Genomic DNA, 23,014 nt, shown 5'->3' with positions numbered 1-23,014 from the left:
ACAGGTTGCAATTATTCGTTTTATACGGTGTAAAGGCTGTTGTATTTATTTTGTATTTTATTCTTCTGGTGTTGACTTCTTAGGCCCTCACTATTCGATCTGGTTTAACAACGCCGTAGAGTGAAGCCTAGGTTGCCCGGAACGTAGAAATGACCATTACTTTCACACTGTTTGCAATTATTCCTTTTATACGATGGAAAAGCTGGTGTCTTTATATCGTATTTTATGCTTCTGGCGTTGACTTCTAAGGACCTAACTATTCTATCTAGTGGAGCAACGCCCTAGAGTGAAGCCTAGGTTGCTCGGAATGTAGAAATGACCATAACTTTCACACTGATTGCAATTAATCTTTTTATACGATGGAAAAACTGTTACATCTTCATCGCATTTTATGCTTCTGGCGTTGACTTCTTAGGCCGTAACTATTCGATCTGGTGGAGCAACGCCCTAGAGTGATGCCTAGGCTGCTCGGAATGTAGAAATGACCATAACTTTCACACTGGTTGCAATTATTCGTTTTATACGATGGAAAGACTGTTGAATCTTTATCGTATTTTGTGCTTCTGGCGTTGACTTCTTAGGCCGTAACTATTCGATCTGGTGGAGCACCGCCATGGAGTGAAGCCTTGGTTGCCCGGAACGTAGAAATGACCATAACTTTCACACTGGTTGCTATTATTCGTTTTATACGATGGAAAAACTGTTATATTTATATTGTATTTTAAGCTTCGGGCGTTGACTTCTAAGGCCCTAACTATTCGATCTGGTGGAGCAACGCCCTAGAGTGCAGCCTAGATTGCCCGGAACGTAGAAATGACCATAACTATCACACTGGTTGCTATCATTCGTTTTATATGATTGAAAAACTGTTGTATTTATATTGTATTTCATGCTTCTGGCGTTCACTTCATAGGCCCTCACTATTCGATCTGGTGGTGCAACTCCCTAGGGTGAAGCCTAGGTTGCCCTGAACGTAGAAATGACCATAGCTTTTACACTCGTAGCATTTATTCGTTTTATACATTGGAAAAACCGTTGTATTTATTTTGTATTTTATGCTTCGGGCGTTGACTTCTAAGGCCCTAACTATTCAATCTGTTGGAGCAAAGCCCTAGGGTGAAGCCTAGGTTGCTCGGAAAGTAGAAATGACCATAAGTTTCATACTGGTTGCAATTATTCGTTTTATACGATGGAAAAACTGTTGTATTTATATTGTATTTTATGCTTCTGGCGTTGATTTCTCCGGCCCTAATTATTCGATCTGGTAGAACAACGCCGTAGAGTGAAGCCTAGGTTGCCCGAACGTAGAAATGACCATTACTTTCACACTGTTTGCAATTATTCCTTTTATACGATGGAAAAGCTGTTGTATTTATATCGTATTTTATGCTTCTGGCGTTGACTTCTAAGGACCTAACTATTCGATCTGGTGGAGCAACGCCCTAGTGTGAAGCCTAGGTTGGCCGGAATGTAGAAATGACCATAACTTTCACACTGGTTGCAATTATTCATTTTATACGATGGAAAAACTGTTGTACTTATATTGTATTTTATTCTTATGGCGTTGAATTCTAAGTCCCTTGCTATTCCATCTCGTGGAACAACGCCCTAGGGTAAAGCCCAGGTTGCGCGGAACGTAGAAATGACCATAACTTTCACACTGGTAGCAATTATTCGTTTTATACGATGGAAAAACTGTTTTATTTATTTTGTATTTTATGCTTCGGGCGTTGACTTCTAAGGCCCTAACTATACGATCTGGTGGAGCAACGCCCTAGAGTGAAGCCTAGGTTGCCCGGTACGTAGAAATGACCATCACTATCAAACTGGTTGCAATTATTTGTTTTATACGATGGAAAAGCTGTTGTATTTATATCGTATTTTATGCTTCTGGCGTTGACTTCTTAGGCCCAAACTATTCCATCTGGTTGAACAACGCCCTAGGGTGAAGCCTAGGTTGCCCGAAAAGTAGAAATGACCATAACTTTCACACTGGTAGCAATTATTCGTTTTATACGATGGAAAAACTGTTGTATTTATTTTGTATTTTATGCTTCGGGCGTTGACTTCTAAGGCCCTAACTATTCGATCTGGTAGAGCAACGCCCTAGAGTGAAGCCTAGGTTGCCCGGTACGTAGAAATGACCATAAGTTTCATACTGGTTGCAATTATTCGTTTTATACGATGGAAGAACTGTTGTATTTATATTGTATTTTATGCTTCTGGCGTTCACTTCATAGGCCCTAACTATTCGATCTGGTGGTACAACGCCCTAGGGTGAAGCCTGGGTTGCCGGGAACGTAGAAATGACCATAACTTTTACACTGGCAGCAATTATACGTTTTATACAATGGAAAAACCGTTCTAATTATTTTGTATTTTATGCTTCGGGCGTTGACTTCTAAGGCCCTAACTATTCAATCTGTTGGAGCAAAGCCCTACGGTGAAGCCTAGGTTGCTCGGAAAGTAGAAATGACCATAAGTTTCATACTGGTTGCAATTATTCGTTTTATACGATGGAAAAACTGTTGTATTTATATTGTATTTTATGCTTCTGGCGTTGACTTCTCCGGCCCTAATTATTCGATCTGGTAGAACAACGCCGTAGAGTGAAGCCTAGGTTGCCCGAACGTAGAAATGACCATTACTTTCACACTGTTTGCAATTATTCCTTTTATACGATGGAAAAGCTGTTGTATTTATATCGTATTTTATGCTTCTGGCGTTGACTTCTAAGGACCTAGCTATTCGATCTGGTGGAGCAACGCCCTAGAGTGAAGCCTAGGTTGCTCGGAATGTAGAAATGACCATAACTTTCACACTGATTGCAATTATTCGTTTTATACGATTGAAAAACTGTTGCATCTTCATCGTATTTTATGCTTCTGGCGTTGACTTCTTTGGCCGTAACTATTCGATCTGGTGGTGCAACGCCCTGGAGTGAAACCTGGGTTGCCCGGAACGTAGAAATGACCACTGCTATCACACTGGTTGCAAATTATTCCTGCTATACGATGGAAAAACTGTTGTATTTTTATTGCATTTTATGCTTCTGGCGTTCACTTCTTAGGCCCTAACTATTCGATTTGGTGGAACAACGGCCTAGGGTGAAGCCTAGGTTGCCCGGAACGTAGAAATGACTATTACTTTCACACTGTTTGCAATTATTCCTTTTATTCGATGGAACAGCTGTTGTATTTATATCGTATTTTATGCTTCTGGCGCTGACTTCTAAGGTCCTAACTATTCGATCTGGTGGAGCAACGCCCTTGAGTGAAGCCTAGGTTGCTCGGAATGTAGAAATGACCATAAGTTGCATACTGGTTGCAATTATTCGTTTTATGCGATTAAAAAACTGTTGTATCTTTATCGTATTTTATGCTTCTGGCGTTGACTTCTTAGGCCGTAACTATCCGATCTGGTGGAGCAACGCCCTGGAGTTAAACCTGGGTTGCCCGGAACGTAGAAATGACCCCTACTTTCACACTGTTTGCAATTATTCAATTAATACGATGGAAATGCTGTTGTATTTATATCGTATTTTATGCTTCGGGCGTAGACTTCTTAGGCCCTAACATTTCGATCTGGTGGAGCAACGCCCGACAGTGAAGCCTAGGTTGCCCGGAACGTAGATATGACCATAACCTTCACACAGGTTGCAATTATTCGTTTTATACGGTGTAAAGGCTGTTGTATTTATTTTGTATTTTATTCTTCTGGTGTTGACTTCTTAGGCCCTCACTATTCGATCTGCTTTAACAACGCCGTAGAGTGAAGCCTAGGTTGCCCGGAACGTAGAAATGACCATTACTTTCACACTGTTTGAAATTATTCCTTTTATACGATGGAAAAGCTGTTGTCTTTATATCGTATTTTATGCTTCTGGCGTTGACTTCTAAGGACCTAACTATTCTATCTGGTGGAGCAACGCCCTAGAGTGAAGCCTAGGTTGCTCGGAATGTAGAAATGACCATAACTTTCACACTGATTGCAATTAATCTTTTTATACGATGGAAAAACTGTTGCATCTTCATCGTATTTTATGCTTCTGGCGTTGACTTCTTAGGCCGTAACTATTCGATCTGGTGGAGCAACGCCCTAGAGTGATGCCTAGGCTGCTCGGAATGTAGAAATGACCATAACTTTCACACTGGTTGCAATTATTCGTTTTATACGATGGAAAGACTGTTGAATCTTTATCGTATTTTGTGCTTCTGGCGTTGACTTCTTAGGCCGTAACTATTCGATCTGGTGGAGCACCGCCATGGAGTGAAGCCTGGGTTGCCCGGAACGTAGAAATGACCATAACTTTCACACTGGTTGCTATTATTCGTTTTATACGATGGAAAAGCTGTTATATTTATATTGTATTTTAAGCTTCGGGCGTTGACTTCTAAGGCCCTAACTATTCGATCTGGTGGAGCAACGCCCTAGAGTGCAGCCTAGATTGCCCGGAACGTAGAAATGACCATAACTATCACACTGGTTGCTATCATTCGTTTTATATGATTGAAAAACTGTTGTATTTATATTGTATTTCATGCTTCTGGCGTTCACTTCTTAGGCCCTCACTATTCGATCTGGTGGTGCAACTCCCTAGGGTGAAGCCTAGGTTGCTCGGAAAGTAGAAATGACCATAACTTTCATACTGGTTGCGATTATTCGTTTTATACGATGGAAAAACTGTTGTATTATTATCGTGTTTTATGCTTCGGGCGTTGACTTCTAAGGCCCTAGCTATTCGATCTGGTGGAGCAACGGCCTAGAGTGAAGCCTAGGTTGCCCGGAACGTAGAAATGACCATCACTTTCAAACTGGTTGCAATTATTCCTATTATATGATGGAAAAACTGTTGTATTTTTATTGCATTTTATGCTTCGGGCATTGACTTCTAAGGCCCTAACTATTTAATCTGTGGGAACTACGCCCTGGGGTGAACCCTAGGTTGCCCGGAAAGAAGAAATGACCATAACTTTCATACTGGTTGCAATTATTCGTTTTATACGATGAAAAAACTGTTGTATTTATATTCTATTTTATGCTTCTGGCGTTCACTTCTTAGGCCCTAACTATTCGATCTGGTGGAACAACGCCGTATGGTGAAGCCTAGGTTGCCCGGAAGGTAGAAATGACCATTACCTTCACGCTTGTTGCAATTATTCCTGTTATACGATGGAAAAACAGTTGTATCTTTATTGTATTTTATGCTTCTGGCGTTTAATTCTAAGTCCCTAGCTGTTCGATCTGGTGGAGCAACGACCCAGAGTGAAGCCTAGGTTGCCCGGAACGTAGAAATGACCATAACATTCACACTGGTTGCAATTATTCCGGTTATACGATGGAAAAACTGTTGTATTTTTATTGCATTCTATGCTTCTGGCGTTTAATTCTAAGTCGCTATGTACAGGAAAAGAATTGCCTCTCTTCTCTTTATTTGTCCACACACAGGGCTTATTGCTGATCGATTGATTCTTTCATACTGATCCTCACAGTTTATATCTCCTTAGCGCCATTGTTTCGCAGGTAACCGGAGAGCCAGAGCGGTCGACCCGTCGTGACCCAAACTTGTCATTAAACATAAATATTTTCAATTAACCCCATTAGCGATTCTCGTGACTTTTCCTGTAGCCTGGCGGCCCCGGATTGACCATTTTTGATCTCACCGTGCACGCTTTTTAACCTTCACACTCAGGGAGACGGCCTCCCTCTTGAGGTTTATGGCGGCCTAAAGTCGACGTTTTCACGTCTACCTTTGCACGCTTGGCTTGAACCACGACTAAACGCTGCTGCGTAGTCGAGTGTTTCTGTCAGCGAGAATTCGCGCGTTTTTTAGGGTAAACCCGCGCGTTTGAAGCCAATTCATCCGCAGATGCATACATGTCGGGACATTAATTTTCACTCCGGACCCCCCCGCTATGGCTCTTTTTTTGGACCTTCCTAGCCGCGTATATTCTCATCCTCATACAATTTCGCGCTTAATCTTACACATTCATCGGATTCAATCATCTTACAATGTTTTGATCACGTCAACGCACTCACATTGGACGCGGAAGCATTCACTCCATTCAGAGCTTCTCGGATAATTTGGAAACGGTGTTCCTTGGCGAGCTTCTTTTAGTTCACTTTGAACTAAACATAATCCGTACCACGATGCGAGTGAGTCAATCACACTCCACACTCTCTTACCTTTCCGCAACAAAAAGAACACACTTATACCTATCCACAACATTCTCCCCCTCAAATTAAACATATTTAATTTTTAATTCAAACAAATGCTTCTTTCTTCTTGGAGTTAATTGAACTAGGAGGCTTAGCACCTAATTTTTATATCAACCAAAAATAATAATAATTAATTTTTCTTTGCGAATAGCAAATTATCATCCGAGCTCCATTACTTTCCAGCTATGCTAGCCCCGTTGTTCACTTGAACCACTTAATCTAATTAATTTTCGCGCGGGTCGTGTGAATACGCCCGCCGAGGTGCGCACTTTCGCGATCCTAACTACGCCGTCCGCTCCAGGGAATACTTCCGTCACGGTCCCTGTTTTCCACAAATTTCGCGGCGCCTGCAGATCGACGATAAGGACCAGGTCTCCCTTCTCTAGAGAATTTTCTGTTTCATGCCACTTCGCACGCGGTATCAATCCGGGTAGATACTCACGCAGCCAACGCCGCCAGTACGCGTTGGCGAAGGATTGCGCGATTTGCCACTGTTTTCTCAGGCAGGTCGCTTGTAGATCATACTTCTTTATCTTTATCTCGCCGGATGATGCTCCTATGAGGAAGTGATTCGGGGTCAGCGCTTCCTCATCTCGCGGATCCAAGGACACGTCTGTCAGCGGTCGCGAATTGACCGAATGTTCAATCTCTACCAGTAACGTGCTTAAAACTTCCTCGCTGGGAACTTGATTTCGCAGGGTTGCATTCAGGGCCACCTTTACCGACCGAATCAACCTCTCCCATGCTCCGCCCATATGGGGCGCGTCCGGTGGGTTAAATACCCATTTTATTTGTTTACTTAATGCATGGTCCACCAAGGCTTCGGTATCGATTGCCTTGGTCGCATCCCGAAGTTCTTTACTCGCACCCTTGAAGTTCGTACCGTTGTCGCTATAAACGACTAATGGCGTGCCTCTACGTGCTGCAAATCGTTGCAGAGCCATAATGGCAGAGCTCGCGCTCAGACTGTTGGCCAACTCTAAGTGAATCGCTCGCGTGGTAAGGCAAGTAAAAAGTACTCCCCAGCGTTTTTCTCGACGCCTTCCGATCTTAACTAACATCGGGCCAAAGTAATCAACGCCACAGTGTCTAAATGGTCTTTGTCCAAGCGCGACGCGTCCAGCTGGCAAAGCGGACATTGTCGGGTTCTGAGGTTTCGCCCGCCTCAGCCTACATATAATACACTTGCTTATTAACGAGCGTAGCACGCGTCTAAGACCGATTATGTAATACTTCTGCCGCATTTCATTGACGACCGTGTTATTGCTTCCATGATAATATCGTCGGTGGTAATTTTGTATCAGCAATCTAGTTGCGGCATGTTTGGCGTCTAAAATTATTGGTTGGTTGCAGAACTCCTCGTCTGCGAGTTTAATTACCCGTCCACTCGCTCTCAATATTCCAATTGCGTCTAGGAACGGTTTTAACGCTACAATTCGGCTTCCCTTGTTAACACTTTTTCCGGTCATTAATGCCTTCAGTTCATCCGCGAAAACGTCAGATTGTATCACGCGGTACCAATAGTTTTCCGCCTCGCTCACCGTCTCTACTGTAATCTGCGCTTGCGCTTTTCCCTTCCAACGATTAAACGCCGCTCTTACCCGTCGCGCAACTACAAGCAACCCTGGCCATCCCAGAAATTTCGCGACGAGCGGAATTTCGTACTCAGCACTGTGTGTGACATACACTTGTGCTTTTCGTAACTCCATGCCGTCAATTGCTATCTTCTCCGCCTCGTCTATGGGTCTGTCCGTTGGCGAATTAGACTCCGCAAGTTGCAAAAACTCTGGGCCCACGAACCAACGTCCCGCAGGATCCAAGGCCTCGCTAGACCAGCGAGTCGCATCGTCGGCAGGATTCAATCTGGACGGGACCCATCGCCACTCTGAACTCAACGTCAGCTCGCCAATTTCGCCTAATCGATGAGCGACGAATACTTGGCGTATCCGCGGTTCCGACTTTATCCACCGAATGACTGTGATGGAATCGGACCATAAATATCGTCGGTTCACGTCGATCTTAAGCTCCTCCGTAACCGTTTTCGCTAACCTCGCCCCTAACAATGCAGCCTGTAGTTCCAATCGTGGCACGGATAACGGTTTTAAAGGTGCTACCCTCGTCTTCGCCATAACTAGCGCCACCCGCGTCCCGCTTTCCGTTGCTACCCGCAAGTAAGCGACCGCTGCGTAGCCCTTCAGGCTTGCATCACAGAACACGTGTATCTGCGTATCGCCGTAATGAAATCCCGCCGGTACATAGCAACGCGGTACCCGACAATTCTTTATGTTCATTAGGCCTTTCAGCCACGACAACCAGCCTATCTGTTCGTCGTCCCTTAGTTGGTGGTCCCACCCTATACCGCTGCGCCATACTTCCTGCATTAATATTTTCGCATTGAGCGTAAATGGTGAGAGGAAGCCCAATGGATCGTACACCGACATAATTATCCGAAGAAATTCTCGCTTAGTTGGTTTAATCGTCCCCATTAGTATTTTCTTCGGAATTCTCGCCATTCCTACATGGAATTCTAGCTTATCGTTTTGCGTGTCCCATATAAGGCCTAATACTCTCTCTCCCCCTCGGTCACACAAGCGCATCCCCTTCTCATTACCCGGTCGTGGAATTTCCGGTATCGAACTCACTAGACCCACGACATTGCTGGCCCAGTCGTGCATTTCAAAATCTGCCTCAGAATTAATTCTAATTACGTCGCGAATAAGTCTCTTGGCCTCTTCACTAGTCCTCCGACTCGCTAAATAATCATCCATGTAGCTATCGTTGATGATACTTTTCACCGCATCAGGATACAACCCGGCATTCTCGCGGGCGTTTTTATTTTTTACGTATATCGCGGTACACGGCGACGACTTCGCCCCGAATATCAAACGCGTCATTTCGTAGGTTTCCGGGCTTCCTTGCCTATTCTTACCACGCCACAGAAACCTTTGCGCTCCACGATCCTCTTCTCTAATCTTTATCCGCAGGAACATGTCTTTTATATCCGCTTTAAACGCACATTCATGTAGTCTGAAACGCAACAATATACCTGGCAGCGATTGTAACAAATCCGGCCCGGATTCGAGTTGGTCGTTTAAACTGACCCCCGTCGTCTTCGCGGCAGCATCGAACACGAGCCGAACTTTTCCCGGCTTAGTACTGCTTCGCACTCCAAAATGCGGCAAGTACCACGGTCGTGATGTAGTTACTCGGTCATTTACCTTCACCGCGTAACCATTTTCAATAAAGCGCTCCATCTCCGCGTGATATAATGACGCGTACTCCGGTTCGCGATCGAGTTTCCTTTCTAACGATATAAGCCTCTTTTGTGCGACGATTTTACCATTTACGTTCGGCGCGCACTTTTCGTTCCACAGTAGACCTGCTTCCCATGATTTTCCTACGCGACGGCTTGTCTCATCCAATAACCTTAGCGCGCGTTCGTGTTCATTAGCGTTTTTCATTTTTTCGCAAACTCCGAGACTGTCTATTTCAAAATATTGCCGAATCAATTGGTCCAGGTGTTCGTTGGGATCAAGCGCGATGTCCCCGTCTGGATCCCCTCGGTCCATCTGCTGCGTCCCGTACGTATTCAAAGTCGTTCCTGACGCTCCGCAGCCCGTCACAAGCCCATGCAACGCCCATCCCAAGGAACAGCGCGAAAGCGCGAGGCTCCTTCCTACCATCTCACGTAATTCTCGAGCAACTATCAAGTCCCAGTTGTCTTGTCCAATAAGTATCGTGGGCCGTGCATCTTGGTAGGATTTTATGTCTACATTTTCGACAGCCCTAACGTATCGCGCGATGTTTCCTGAAATGGACTGGACAGGAAGACTCAGCACACTTACCGCGACGGCTCTGTTTATTTTATACAAACTAAAGGCTCCTTCTATTTCAAATTCGACCCTCTCACAGTCGGGCATAATCTTCGATCTAGGATCGATACTCTTTAAAGCTATTTTCATAGGCCTTCCTATTGCGCCTACGTCTCGAGATATCTTACGATCGATCAACGTTATTGTCGAGCCCTCGTCCAATAAGGCGAACGTGTTTACAGCATTTTTCGGCCCTACTATCCGAACGGGTAATATCTTTAGTAAGACACGCGGTAACTCTAGTCAAATCTCTTCGGTCGCGTTGGCCACATTGACCTCTGTTCGCGATGTGTCTCGAGTGCGAGTCTCTCGGGTGGTCGGTTTGCTCGCCCTTCTCGCTGCTCTATAACAGGATCTCGGATCATGCAGAAGGCTGTGGTGGTTCCCTCTACAGACCGAACAGTTAGTGTCTCTGCAGTCTCCGCGGACATGTCCCTCACACAAACATTTGAAGCAAAGCTTATGTTTTTTCACTAAGAACCATCGCCGAGCCACCCCCTCGCGCGCAAACCCTCTGCATTCCGCCGATCTATGGTTTGATCTATCGCAAAATACGCAGCTGGGGACTGACTTCCCGATGGAACTCTTACGGGCACTCGTTGCGCTGACTCCGAACACTTTCGCGCTTGAAGCAATCGGTTTTCTCGCTCCGCCACGGCCCTTCGAGACAATCGTCATTTGCGACGTTGACGTCGACCTAGGTTCTAGGCCAAATACACCTGCTGCCACAGCGAGCTCAGCTTCTTTGTACACAAAATCCGACAATTTTTCGAGTTCTGTTTTCTCCTGGGGTGCTTCTGCCGAATATTTGTGATACGCGTATCTAAGAGCGGATGGTAATTTACTTCCCACATTTTGTATCAAATCGGGGCTATGTAGATACCCTATAAGTTTGAGAGATCGGAAAGCTGTGACGGCACCTCGGAGTTTCGTTGCGAACTGTGCTATATTTATTTTACCAGTGTCTAGTTCCGGTAATTCCCTGATATCTGCGATGATTTTTCGCGCTATTATGTTCTTATTACCGAAATTCAGCTCAAGGGTACGCATAATAGTCGCTGCGTCTTGACCCGTCGCCAGCAACGTGCTTACTGCATCCCTTGCTTCACCTTTTAGTGCCGCAAAAAGCCTCACAATATTTTCGCGGTCTGTATACGCCCCCATTTCCGAAGTTAAATCGTATGTTTCTTTGAAGTGGAGCCATTCTAACGGGTCCCCTGCGAATTTAGGCAACGAACCTGCTAATGTCAGGCGGTTCGCGACTCGCGAGCCCTCTCCGACTACAGATGCATCGCGTATTACACGCAAAGTGGACTCTATCGCATCCACCAAACGCGCGGTTGGGTCGATCGCGGGTCGCGGTTGTTCATTATTACGTTCTCCTGGAAGAGCCGTACTATTTACCCACTCCTGGAATCTGTCACCAGCGACTGCTGCTCTAGGTTCCTCATCCATGTAGGCACGCATGTTGTTTCCGGCAACCAAGGATCTCGAGGACGTGTCTGTAACGGGGGCCGCCATCTGCACTACGCTGGATTGTCGTTGCTCCTCTTCGGTATCTCTTGACTGCGACCTCCTCCTTTCCGACGATGGACGTCTCCTCAGACCCATTTGAATACCGGAGGGACCTGCACGTTCTTCACCGGATTGCTCACCGGAGGTCCTCGCCATTTCTTCTCCGCTCAAATTTCGTGACCTCTTTGCCTGTCCACGAGTTGCTGCCGCTGGTCCTGGCGCGGCTCTCTTCTTGCTTCCCCGAGCCATGGAGCAACAAATCTTCCCAAACCGCACTCGCGAGAAACCCGCTCACTGAATATCGGACACCTTTCCTATTCTCAACCGGCGAAAGTCCCGGGTTTCGGCACCAAAAATGTACAGGAAAAGAATTGCCTCTCTTCTCTTTATTTGTCCACACACAGGGCTTATTGCTGATCGATTGATTCTTTCATACTGATCCTCACAGTTTATATCTCCTTAGCGCCATTGTTTCGCAGGTAACCGGAGAGCCAGAGCGGTCGACCCGTCGTGACCCAAACTTGTCATTAAACATAAATATTTTCAATTAACCCCATTAGCGATTCTCGTGACTTTTCCTGTAGCCTGGCGGCCCCGGATTGACCATTTTTGATCTCACCGTGCACGCTTTTTAACCTTCACACTCAGGGAGACGGCCTCCCTCTTGAGGTTTATGGCGGCCTAAAGTCGACGTTTTCACGTCTACCTTTGCACGCTTGGCTTGAACCACGACTAAACGCTGCTGCGTAGTCGAGTGTTTCTGTCAGCGAGAATTCGCGCGTTTTTTAGGGTAAACCCGCGCGTTTGAAGCCAATTCATCCGCAGATGCGTACATGTCGGGACATTAATTTTCACTCCGGACCCCCCCGCTATGGCTCTTTTTTTGGACCTTCCTAGCCGCGTATATTCTCATCCTCATACAATTTCGCGCTTAATCTTACACATTCATCGGATTCAATCATCTTACAATGTTTTGATCACGTCAACGCACTCACATTGGACGCGGAAGCATTCACTCCATTCAGAGCTTCTCGGATAATTTGGAAACGGTGTTCCTTGGCGAGCTTCTTTTAGTTCACTTTGAACTAAACATAATCCGTACCACGATGCGAGTGAGTCAATCACACTCCACACTCTCTTACCTTTCCGCAACAAAAAGAACACACTTATACCTATCCACAACACGCTAGCTATTCGATCTGGTGGAGCAACGACCCAGAGTGAAGCCTAGGTTGCCCGGAACGTAGAAATGGCCATTACCTTCACACTGTTTGCAGTTATACCTGTTAAACGATGGAAAAACTGTTGCATCTTTATTGTATTTTATGCTTCTGGCGCTGACTTCCAAGGCCGTAACTATCCGATCTGGTGGAGCAACGCCCTAGAGTGAAGCCTAGGTTGGCCGGAACGTAGAAATCACCATTACTTTCACACTGTTTGCAAATATACATTATATACGATGGAAAAACTGTTGTACTCATATTGTATTTTATTCTTATGGCGTTGAATTCTAAGTCCCTAGCTATTCGATCTGGTGGAGCAACGCTCTAGAGTGAAACATAGGCTACCCGGAACGTAGAAATGACCAGTACCTTCATACTGTCTGCAGTTATTCCTGTTATATGATGGAAAAACTTTTGCATCTGCATTGTATTTCATGCTTCTGGCGTTGACTTCTAAGGCCCTAACTATTTGATCTGGTGGAGCACCGCCCTAGAGTGCAGCCTAGGTTCCCCGGAATGTAGAAATGACCATAACTTCCACACTGGTTGCAATTATTCGTTTTGGAGGATGGAAAAGCTGTAGTATTTATATCGTATTTTATGCTTCTGGCGTTAACTTCTTAGGCCCTAACTATTCCATCTGGTGGAACAACGCCCTAGGGTAAAGCCCAGGTTTCGCGGAATGTAGAAATGACCATAACTTTCACACTGGTAGCAATTATTCGTTTTATACGATGGAAAAACTGTTTTATTTATTTTGTATTTTATGCTTCGGGCGTTGACTTCTGATGCCCTAACTATTCGATCTGGTGGAACATCGCCCTAGGGTGAAGCCTAGGTTGCCGGGAAAGTAGAAATGACCATAACTTTCACACTGGTTGCAATTATTCGTTTTATACGATGGAAAAGCTGTGGCATCTTTATTGTATTTTATTCATCTGGGGCTGACTTCTAAGGCCGTAGCTATTAGACGTGGTGGAGCAACGCCCTAGAGTGACGCCTAGGTTGCCCGGAACGTAGAAATGACCATTACTTTCACAATATTTGCAATTATTCATTTTATACGATGGAAAAACTTTTGTACTTATATTGTATTTTATTCTTCTGGCATTGACTTCTTAGGCCCTAACTATTCGATCTGGTGGAACAACGCCCTAGAGTGAAGACTAGGTTGCCCGGAACATGGAAATGACCATTACTTTCAGACTGTTTGCAAATATACATTATATACGATGGGACAGCTGTTGTATTTATATTGTATTTTATGTTTCTGGCGTTGACATCTTAGGCCCTAACTACTTAATCTGGTAGACCACCGCCCTAGAGTGAAGCATAGGTTGCCCGGAACGTAGAAATGACCATAACATTCAAACCGGTAGCAACTATTCGTTTTATACGACGGAAAAACTGTTCTATTTATTTTGTATTTTATGCTTCTGGCGTTGACTTCTAAGGCCCCAACTAGTCGATCTGGTGGAGCAACGCCCAAGAGTGAAGCCTATGTTGCCGGAACGTAGAAATGACCAGTACCTTCATAATGTTAGCAATTATTCATTTTATACGATGGAAAAACTGTTGTACATATATTGTGTTTTATTCTTCTGGCGTTGACTTCTCAGGCCCTAACTATTCGATCTGGTGTAGCAACGCCCTAGAGTGCAGCCTAGATTGCCCGGAACGTAGAAATGACCATAACTATCACACTGGTTGCTATCATTCGTTTTATATGATTGAAAAACTGTTGTATTTATATTGTATTTCATGCTTCTGGCGTTCACTTCTTAGGCCCTAACTATTCGATCTGGTGGTGCAACTCCCTAGGGTGAAGCCTAGGTTGCTCGGAAAGTAGAAATGACCATAACTTTCATACTGGTTGCGATTATTCGTTTTATACGATGGAAAAACTGTTGTATTATTATCGTGTTTTATGCTTCGGGCGTTGACTTCTAAGGCCCTAGCTATTCGATCTGGTGGAGCAACGGCCTAGAGTGAAGCCTAGGTTGCCCGGAACGTAGAAATGACCATCACTTTCAAACTGGTTGCAATTATTCCTATTATATGATGGAAAAACTGTTGTATTTTTATTGTATTTTATGCTTCGGGCATTGACTTCTAAGGCCCTAACTATTTAATCTGTGGGAGCTACGCCCTAGGGTGAAGCCTAGGTTGCCCGGAAAGAAGAAATGACCATAACTTTCATACTGGTTGCAATTATTCGTTTTATGCGATGAAAAAACTGTTGTACTTATATTCTATTTTATGCTTCTGGCGTTCACTTCTTAGGCCCTAACTATTCGATCTGGTGGAACAACGCCGTATGGTGAAGCCTAGGTTGCCCGGAAGGTAGAAATGACCATTACCTTCACGCTTGTTGCAATTATTCCTGTTATACGATGGAAAAACAGTTGTATCTTTATTGTATTTTATGCTTCCGGCGTTTAATTCTAAGTCCCTAGCTGTTCGATCTGGTGGAGCAACGACCCAGAGTGAAGCCTAGGTTGCCCGGAACGTAGAAATGACCATAACATTCACACTGGTTGCAATTATTCCGGTTATACGATGGAAAAACTGTTGTATTTTTATTGCATTCTATGCTTCTGGCGTTTAATTCTAAGTCGCTAGCTATTCGATCTGGTGGAGCAACGCCCTAGAGTGAAGCCTAGGTTGGCCGGAACGTCGAAATCACCATTACTTTCACACTGTTTGCAAATATACATTATATACGATGGAAAAGCTGTTGTATTTATATTGTATTTTATGCTTCTGGCGTTGACTTCTTACGCCCAAACTATTTAATCTGGTAGAGCACCGCCCTAGAGTGGAGCATTGGTTGCCCTGGACGTAGAACATACCATTACCGTCACACTGGTTGCAATTATTCCTGTTATACGATGGAAAAACTGTTGCATCTTTATTGTATTTTCTGCTTCTGGCGTTGACTTCTAAGGCCCTAACTATTCGATCAGGTGGAGCAACGCCCTAGAGTGAAGCCTAGGTTGCTCGGAATGTAGAAATGACCATAACTTTCACACTGGTTGCAATTATTCATTTTACACGATGGAAAAACTGTTGTACTCATATTGTATTTTATTCTTATGGCGTTGAATTCTAAGTCCCTAGCTATTCGATCTGGTGGAGCAACGCTCTAGAGTGAAACCTAGGCTACCCGGAACGTAGAAATGACCAGTACTTTCATACTGTCCTCAGTTATTCCTGTTATATGATGGAAAAACCTTTGCATCTGCATTGTATTTCATGTTTCTGGCGTTGACTTCTAAGGCCCTAACTATTTGATCTGGTGGAGCACCGCCCTAGAGTGAAGCCTAGGTTGCCCGGAATGTAGAAATGACCATAACTTCCACACTGGTTGCAATTATTCGTTTTATAGGATGGAAAAGCTGTAGTATTTATATCGTATTTTATGCTTCTGGCGTTAACTTCTTAGGCCCTAACTATTCCATCTGGTGGAACAACGCCCTAGGGTAAAGCCCAGGTTTCGCGGAATGTAGAAGTGACCATAACTTTCACACTGGTAGCAATTATTCGTTTTATATGATGGAAAAACTGTTTTATTTATTTTGTATTTTATGCCTCGAGCGTTGACTTCTGATGCCCTAACTATTCGATCTGGTGGAACATCGCCCTAGGGTGAAGCCTAGGTTGCCGGGAAAGTAGAAATGACCATAACTTTCACACTGGTTGCAATTATTCGTTTTATACGATGGAAAAGCTGTGGCATCTTTATTGTATTTTATTCATCTGGGGCTGACTTCTAAGGCCGCAGCTATTAGACGTGGTGGAGCAACGCCCTAGAGTGACGCCTAGGTTGCCCGGAACGTAGAAATGACCATTACTTTCACAATGTTTGCAATTATTCATTTTATACGATGGAAAAACTTTTGTACTTATATTGTATTTTATTCTTCTGGCGTTGACTTCTTAGGCCCTAACGATTCGATCTGGTGGAACAACGCCCTAGAGTGAAGACTAGGTTGCCCAGAACATGGAAATGACCATTACTTTCAGACTGTTTGCAAATATACATTATATACGATGGAACAGCTGTTGTATTTATATTGTATTTTATGTTTCTGGCGTTGACATCTTAGGCCCTAACTACTTAATTTGGTAGACCACCGCCCTAGAGTGAAGCATAGGTTGCCCGGAACGTAGAAATGACCATAACTTTCAAACCGGTAGCAACTATTCGTTTTATACGACGGAAAAACTGTTCTATTTATTTTGTATTTTATGCTTCTGGCGTTGACTTCTAAGGCCCCAACTAGTCGATCTGGTGGAGCAACGCCCAAGAGTGAAGCCTAGGTTGCCGGAACGTAGAAATGACCAGTACCTTCAGAATGTTAGCAATTATTCATTTTATACGATGGAAAAGCTGTTGTACATATATTGTGTTTTATTCTTCTGGCGTTGACTTCTCAGGCCCTAACTATTCGATCTGGTGTAGCAACGCCCTAGAGTGAAGCCTAGGTTGCTCGGAACGTAGAAATGACCATCACTTTCAAACTGGTTGGAATTATTCCTGTTATACGATCGAAAAACTGTTGTATTTTTATTGCATTCTATGCTTCGGGCGTTGACTTCTAAGGCCCTAACTATTCAATGTGGTGGAGCAACGCCCTAGGGTAAAGCCTAGGTTGCCCGGAAAGTAGAAATGACCATATCTTTCACAATGTTTGCAATTATTTATTTTATACGATGAAAAAACTGTTGTACATATATTGTATTTTATCCTGCTTGCGTTGAATTCTAAGTCCCTAGCTATTCGATCTATTGGAGCAACGCCCTAGAGTGAAGCCTAGGTTGCTCGGAATGTAGAAATGACCATAACTTTCACACTGATTGCAATTAATCTTTTTATACGATGGAAAAACTGTTGCATCTTCATCGTATTTTATGCTTCTGGCGTTGACTTCTTAGGCCGTAACTATTCGATCTGGTGGAGCAACGCCCTAGAGTGATGCCTAGGCTGCTCGGAATGTAGAAATGACCATAACTTTCACACTGGTTGCAATTATTCGTTTTATACGATGGAAAGACTGTTGAATCTTTATCGTATTTTGTGCTTCTGGCGTTGACTTCTTAGGCCGTAACTATTCGATCTGGTGGAGCAACGGCTCAGAGTTAAGTCTAGGATGCCCGAAATGTCGATATGATCATTACTTTCACACTGGTTGCAATTAGTCATGCTATACGATGGAAAAACTGCTGCATTTTTATTGTATTTTGTGCTTCTGGCGTTGACTTCTAAGGCCGTAACTGCTAGATATGGTGGAGCAACGCCTTAGAGTGACGCCTAGGTTACCCGGAACGTAGAAATGACCATTACTTTCACACTGTTTGCAATTATTCATTTTGTACGATGGAAAAACTGTTGTACTTTTATTGCATTTTATGCTTCGGGCATTGACTTCTAAGGCCCTAACTATTCAATCTGTTGGAGCAACGCCCTAGGGTGAAGCCTAGGTTGCCCGGAACGTAGAAATGACCATAACTTTCACACAGGTTGCAATTATTCGTTTTATACGATGGAAAAGCTGTTGTATTTAAATCGTATTTTATGCTTCTGGCGTTGACTTCTTAGGCCCTAACTATTCAATCTGTTGGAGCAACGCCCTAGGGTGAAGCCTAGGTTGCCCGGAACGTACAAAAGACCATAACTTTTACACTGGTAGCAATTATTCGTTTTATACAATGTAAAAACTGTTCTATTTATTATGTATTTAATGCTTCGGGCGTTGACTTCTAAAGCCCTAACTGTTTGATCTGGAGGAGCCCGCCCTAGAGTGAAGCCTAGGCCGCTCGGAACGTAGAAATGACCATAACTTTCACACTGGTTTCCATTATTCGTTTTGTACGATGGAAAAACTGTTATATTTATATTGTATTTTATGCTTCTGGCGTTGATTTCTTAGGCCCGAACTATTCGATCTGGTGCAACAACGTCCTAGAGTGAAGCCTAGGTTGCCTGGAACGTAGAAATGACCATAACTTTCACACTGTTTGCAATTATTCCTTTTATACGATCGAAAAGCTGTTGTATTTATACCGTATTTTATGCTGCTGGCGTTGACTTCTAAGGACCTAACTATTCGATCTGGTGGTGCAACTCCCTAGGGTGAAGCCTAGGTTGCTCGGAAAGTAGAAATGACCATAACTTTCATACTGGTTGCGATTATTCGTTTTATACGATGGAAAAACTGTTGTATTATTATCGTGTTTTATGCTTCGGGCGTTGACTTCTAAGGCCCTCGCTATTCGATCTGGTGGAGCAACGGCCTAGAGTGAAGCCTAGGTTGCCCGGAACGTAGAAATGACCATCACTTTCAAGCTGGTTGCAATTATTCCTATTATATGATGGAAAAACTGTTGTATTTTTATTGCATTTTATGCTTCGGGCATTGACTTCTAAGGCCCTAACTATTTAATCTGTGGGAGCTACGCCCTAGGGTGAAGCTTAGGTTGCCCGGAAAGAAGAAATGACCATAACTTTCATACTGGTTGCAATTATTCGTTTTATACGATGAAAAAACTGTTGTACTTATATTCTATTTTATGCTTCTGGCGTTCACTTCTTAGGCCCTAACTATTCGATCTGGTGGAACAACGCCGTATGGTGAAGCCTAGGTTGCCCGGAAGGTAGAAATGACCATTACCTTCACGCTTGTTGCAATTATTCCTGTTATACGATGGAAAAACAGTTGTATCTTTATTGTATTTTATGCTTCCGGCGTTTAATTCTAAGTCGCTAGCTATTCGATCTGGTGGAGCAACGCCCTAGAGTGAAGCCTAGGTTGGCCGGAACGTCGAAATCACCATTACTTTCACACTGTTTGCAAATATACATTATATACGATGGAAAAGCTGTTGTATTTATATTGTATTTTATGCTTCTGGCGTTGACTTCTTACGCCCAAACTATTTAATCTGGTAGAGCACCGCCCTAGAGTGGAGCATTGGTTGCCCTGGACGTAGAACATACCATTACCGTCACACTGGTTGCAATTATTCCTGTTATACGATGGAAAAACTGTTGCATCTTTATTGTATTTTCTGCTTCTGGCGTTGACTTCTAAGGCCCTAACTATTCGATCAGGTGGAGCAACGCCCTAGAGTGAAGCCTAGGTTGCTCGGAATGTAGAAATGACCATAACTTTCACACTGGTTGCAATTATTCATTTTACACGATGGAAAAACTGTTGTACTCATATTGTATTTTATTCTTATGGCGTTGAATTCTAAGTCCCTAGCTATTCGATCTGGTGGAGCAACGCTCTAGAGTGAAACCTAGGCTACCCGGAACGTAGAAATGACCAGTACTTTCATACTGTCTGCAGTTATTCCTGTTATATGATGGAAAAACCTTTGCATCTGCATTGTATTTCATGTTTCTGGCGTTGACTTCTAAGGCCCTAACTATTTGATCTGGTGGAGCACCGCCCTAGAGTGAAGCCTAGGTTGCCCGGAATGTAGAAATGACCATAACTTCCACACTGGTTGCAATTATTCGTTTTATAGGATGGAAAAGCTGTAGTATTTATATCGTATTTTATGCTTCTGGCGTTAACTTCTTAGGCCCTAACTATTCCATCTGGTGGAACAACGCCCTAGGGTAAAGCCCAGGTTTCGCGGAATGTAGAAGTGACCATAACTTTCACACTGGTAGCAATTATTCGTTTTATATGATGGAAAAACTGTTTTATTTATTTTGTATTTTATGCCTCGAGCGTTGACTTCTGATGCCCTAACTATTCGATCTGGTGGAACATCGCCCTAGGGTGAAGCCTAGGTTGCCGGGAAAGTAGAAATGACCATAACTTTCACACTGGTTGCAATTATTCGTTTTATACGATGGAAAAGCTGTGGCATCTTTATTGTATTTTATTCATCTGGGGCTGACTTCTAAGGCCGCAGCTATTAGACGTGGTGGAGCAACGCCCTAGAGTGACGCCTAGGTTGCCCGGAACGTAGAAATGACCATTACTTTCACAATGTTTGCAATTATTCATTTTATACGATGGAAAAACTTTTGTACTTATATTGTATTTTATTCTTCTGGCGTTGACTTCTTAGGCCCTAACGATTCGATCTGGTGGAACAACGCCCTAGAGTGAAGACTAGGTTGCCCAGAACATGGAAATGACCATTACTTTCAGACTGTTTGCAAATATACATTATATACGATGGAACAGCTGTTGTATTTATATTGTATTTTATGTTTCTGGCGTTGACATCTTAGGCCCTAACTACTTAATTTGGTAGACCACCGCCCTAGAGTGAAGCATAGGTTGCCCGGAACGTAGAAATGACCATAACTTTCAAACCGGTAGCAACTATTCGTTTTATACGACGGAAAAACTGTTCTATTTATTTTGTATTTTATGCTTCTGGCGTTGACTTCTAAGGCCCCAACTAGTCGATCTGGTGGAGCAACGCCCAAGAGTGAAGCCTAGGTTGCCGGAACGTAGAAATGACCAGTACCTTCAGAATGTTAGCAATTATTCATTTTATACGATGGAAAAGCTGTTGTACATATATTGTGTTTTATTCTTCTGGCGTTGACTTCTCAGGCCCTAACTATTCGATCTGGTGTAGCAACGCCCTAGAGTGAAGCCTAGGTTGCTCGGAACGTAGAAATGACCATCACTTTCAAACTGGTTGGAATTATTCCTGTTATACGATCGAAAAACTGTTGTATTTTTATTGCATTCTATGCTTCGGGCGTTGACTTCTAAGGCCCTAACTATTCAATGTGGTGGAGCAACGCCCTAGGGTAAAGCCTAGGTTGCCCGGAAAGTAGAAATGACCATATCTTTCACAATGTTTGCAATTATTTATTTTATACGATGAAAAAACTGTTGTACATATATTGTATTTTATCCTGCTTGCGTTGAATTCTAAGTCCCTAGCTATTCGATCTATTGGAGCAACGCCCTAGAGTGAAGCCTAGGTTGCTCGGAATGTAGAAATGACCATAACTTTCACACTGATTGCAATTAATCTTTTTATACGATGGAAAAACTGTTGCATCTTCATCGTATTTTATGCTTCTGGCGTTGAATTCTTAGGCCGTAACTATTCGATCTGGTGGAGCAACGCCCTAGAGTGATGCCTAGGCTGCTCGGAATGTAGAAATGACCATAACTTTCACACTGGTTGCAATTATTCGTTTTATACGATGGAAAGACTGTTGAATCTTTATCGTATTTTGTGCTTCTGGCGTTGACTTCTTAGGCCGTAACTATTCGATCTGGTGGAGCAACGGCTCAGAGTTAAGTCTAGGATGCCCGAAATGTCGATATGATCATTACTTTCACACTGGTTGCAATTAGTCATGCTATACGATGGAAAAACTGCTGCATTTTTATTGTATTTTGTGCTTCTGGCGTTGACTTCTAAGGCCGTAACTGCTAGATATGGTGGAGCAACGCCTTAGAGTGACGCCTAGGTTACCCGGAACGTAGAAATGACCATTACTTTCACACTGTTTGCAATTATTCATTTTGTACGATGGAAAAACTGTTGTACTTTTATTGCATTTTATGCTTCGGGCATTGACTTCTAAGGCCCTAACTATTCAATCTGTTGGAGCAACGCCCTAGGGTGAAGCCTAGGTTGCCCGGAACGTAGAAATGACCATAACTTTCACACAGGTTGCAATTATTCGTTTTATACGATGGAAAAGCTGTTGTATTTAAATCGTATTTTATGCTTCTGGCGTTGACTTCTTAGGCCCTAACTATTCAATCTGTTGGAGCAACGCCCTAGGGTGAAGCCTAGGTTGCCCGGAACGTACAAAAGACCATAACTTTTACACTGGTAGCAATTATTCGTTTTATACAATGTAAAAACTGTTCTATTTATTATGTATTTAATGCTTCGGGCGTTGACTTCTAAAGCCCTAACTGTTTGATCTGGAGGAGCCCGCCCTAGAGTGAAGCCTAGGCCGCTCGGAACGTAGAAATGACCATAACTTTCACACTGGTTTCCATTATTCGTTTTATACGATGGAAAAACTGTTATATTTATATTGTATTTTATGCTTCTGGCGTTGATTTCTTAGGCCCGAACTATTCGATCTGGTGCAACAACGTCCTAGAGTGAAGCCTAGGTTGCCTGGAACGTAGAAATGACCATAACTTTCACACTGTTTGCAATTATTCCTTT

General features: G+C 43.5%; 1 protein-coding gene across 1 annotated transcript; it reads right to left on the bottom strand.

Annotated features, from left to right (window-relative positions):
• Positions 1-6,264: 6,264 nt before the first annotated feature.
• Positions 6,265-11,855, bottom strand: LOC143186601 (uncharacterized). Its single transcript, XM_076390285.1, has 3 exons — positions 10,362-11,855; positions 6,425-10,307; positions 6,265-6,317 (listed from the first exon to the last, which is right to left on the bottom strand). The coding sequence occupies exons 1-3, from the start codon at positions 11,853-11,855 to the stop codon at positions 6,265-6,267; spliced, it is 5,430 nt and encodes a 1,809-aa protein (XP_076246400.1).
• Positions 11,856-23,014: the final 11,159 nt, after the last annotated feature.

Source organism: Calliopsis andreniformis, unplaced genomic scaffold (assembly GCF_051401765.1).
Source record: "Calliopsis andreniformis isolate RMS-2024a unplaced genomic scaffold, iyCalAndr_principal scaffold0018, whole genome shotgun sequence".
Classification (NCBI taxonomy): domain Eukaryota; kingdom Metazoa; phylum Arthropoda; class Insecta; order Hymenoptera; family Andrenidae; genus Calliopsis; species Calliopsis andreniformis.
This window is presented reverse-complemented; position numbering and strand designations above follow the sequence as displayed.

What these genes read in the sequence shown, in the direction of transcription:
- LOC143186601 (XM_076390285.1), bottom strand. Translation starts at nt 11,855, where the DNA reads ATGGCTCGGGGAAGCAAGAAGAGAGCCGCGCCAGGACCAGCGGCAGCA. An exon ending in CATCGCGAACAGAGGTCAAT is followed by an intron (nt 10,308 to 10,361) that starts GTGGCCAACGCG and finishes GTCTTACTAAAG; the next exon opens with ATATTACCCGTTCGGATAGT. An exon ending in AATTAGATTAAGTGGTTCAA is followed by an intron (nt 6,318 to 6,424) that starts GTGAACAACGGG and finishes TATAAAAATTAG; the next exon opens with GTGCTAAGCCTCCTAGTTCA.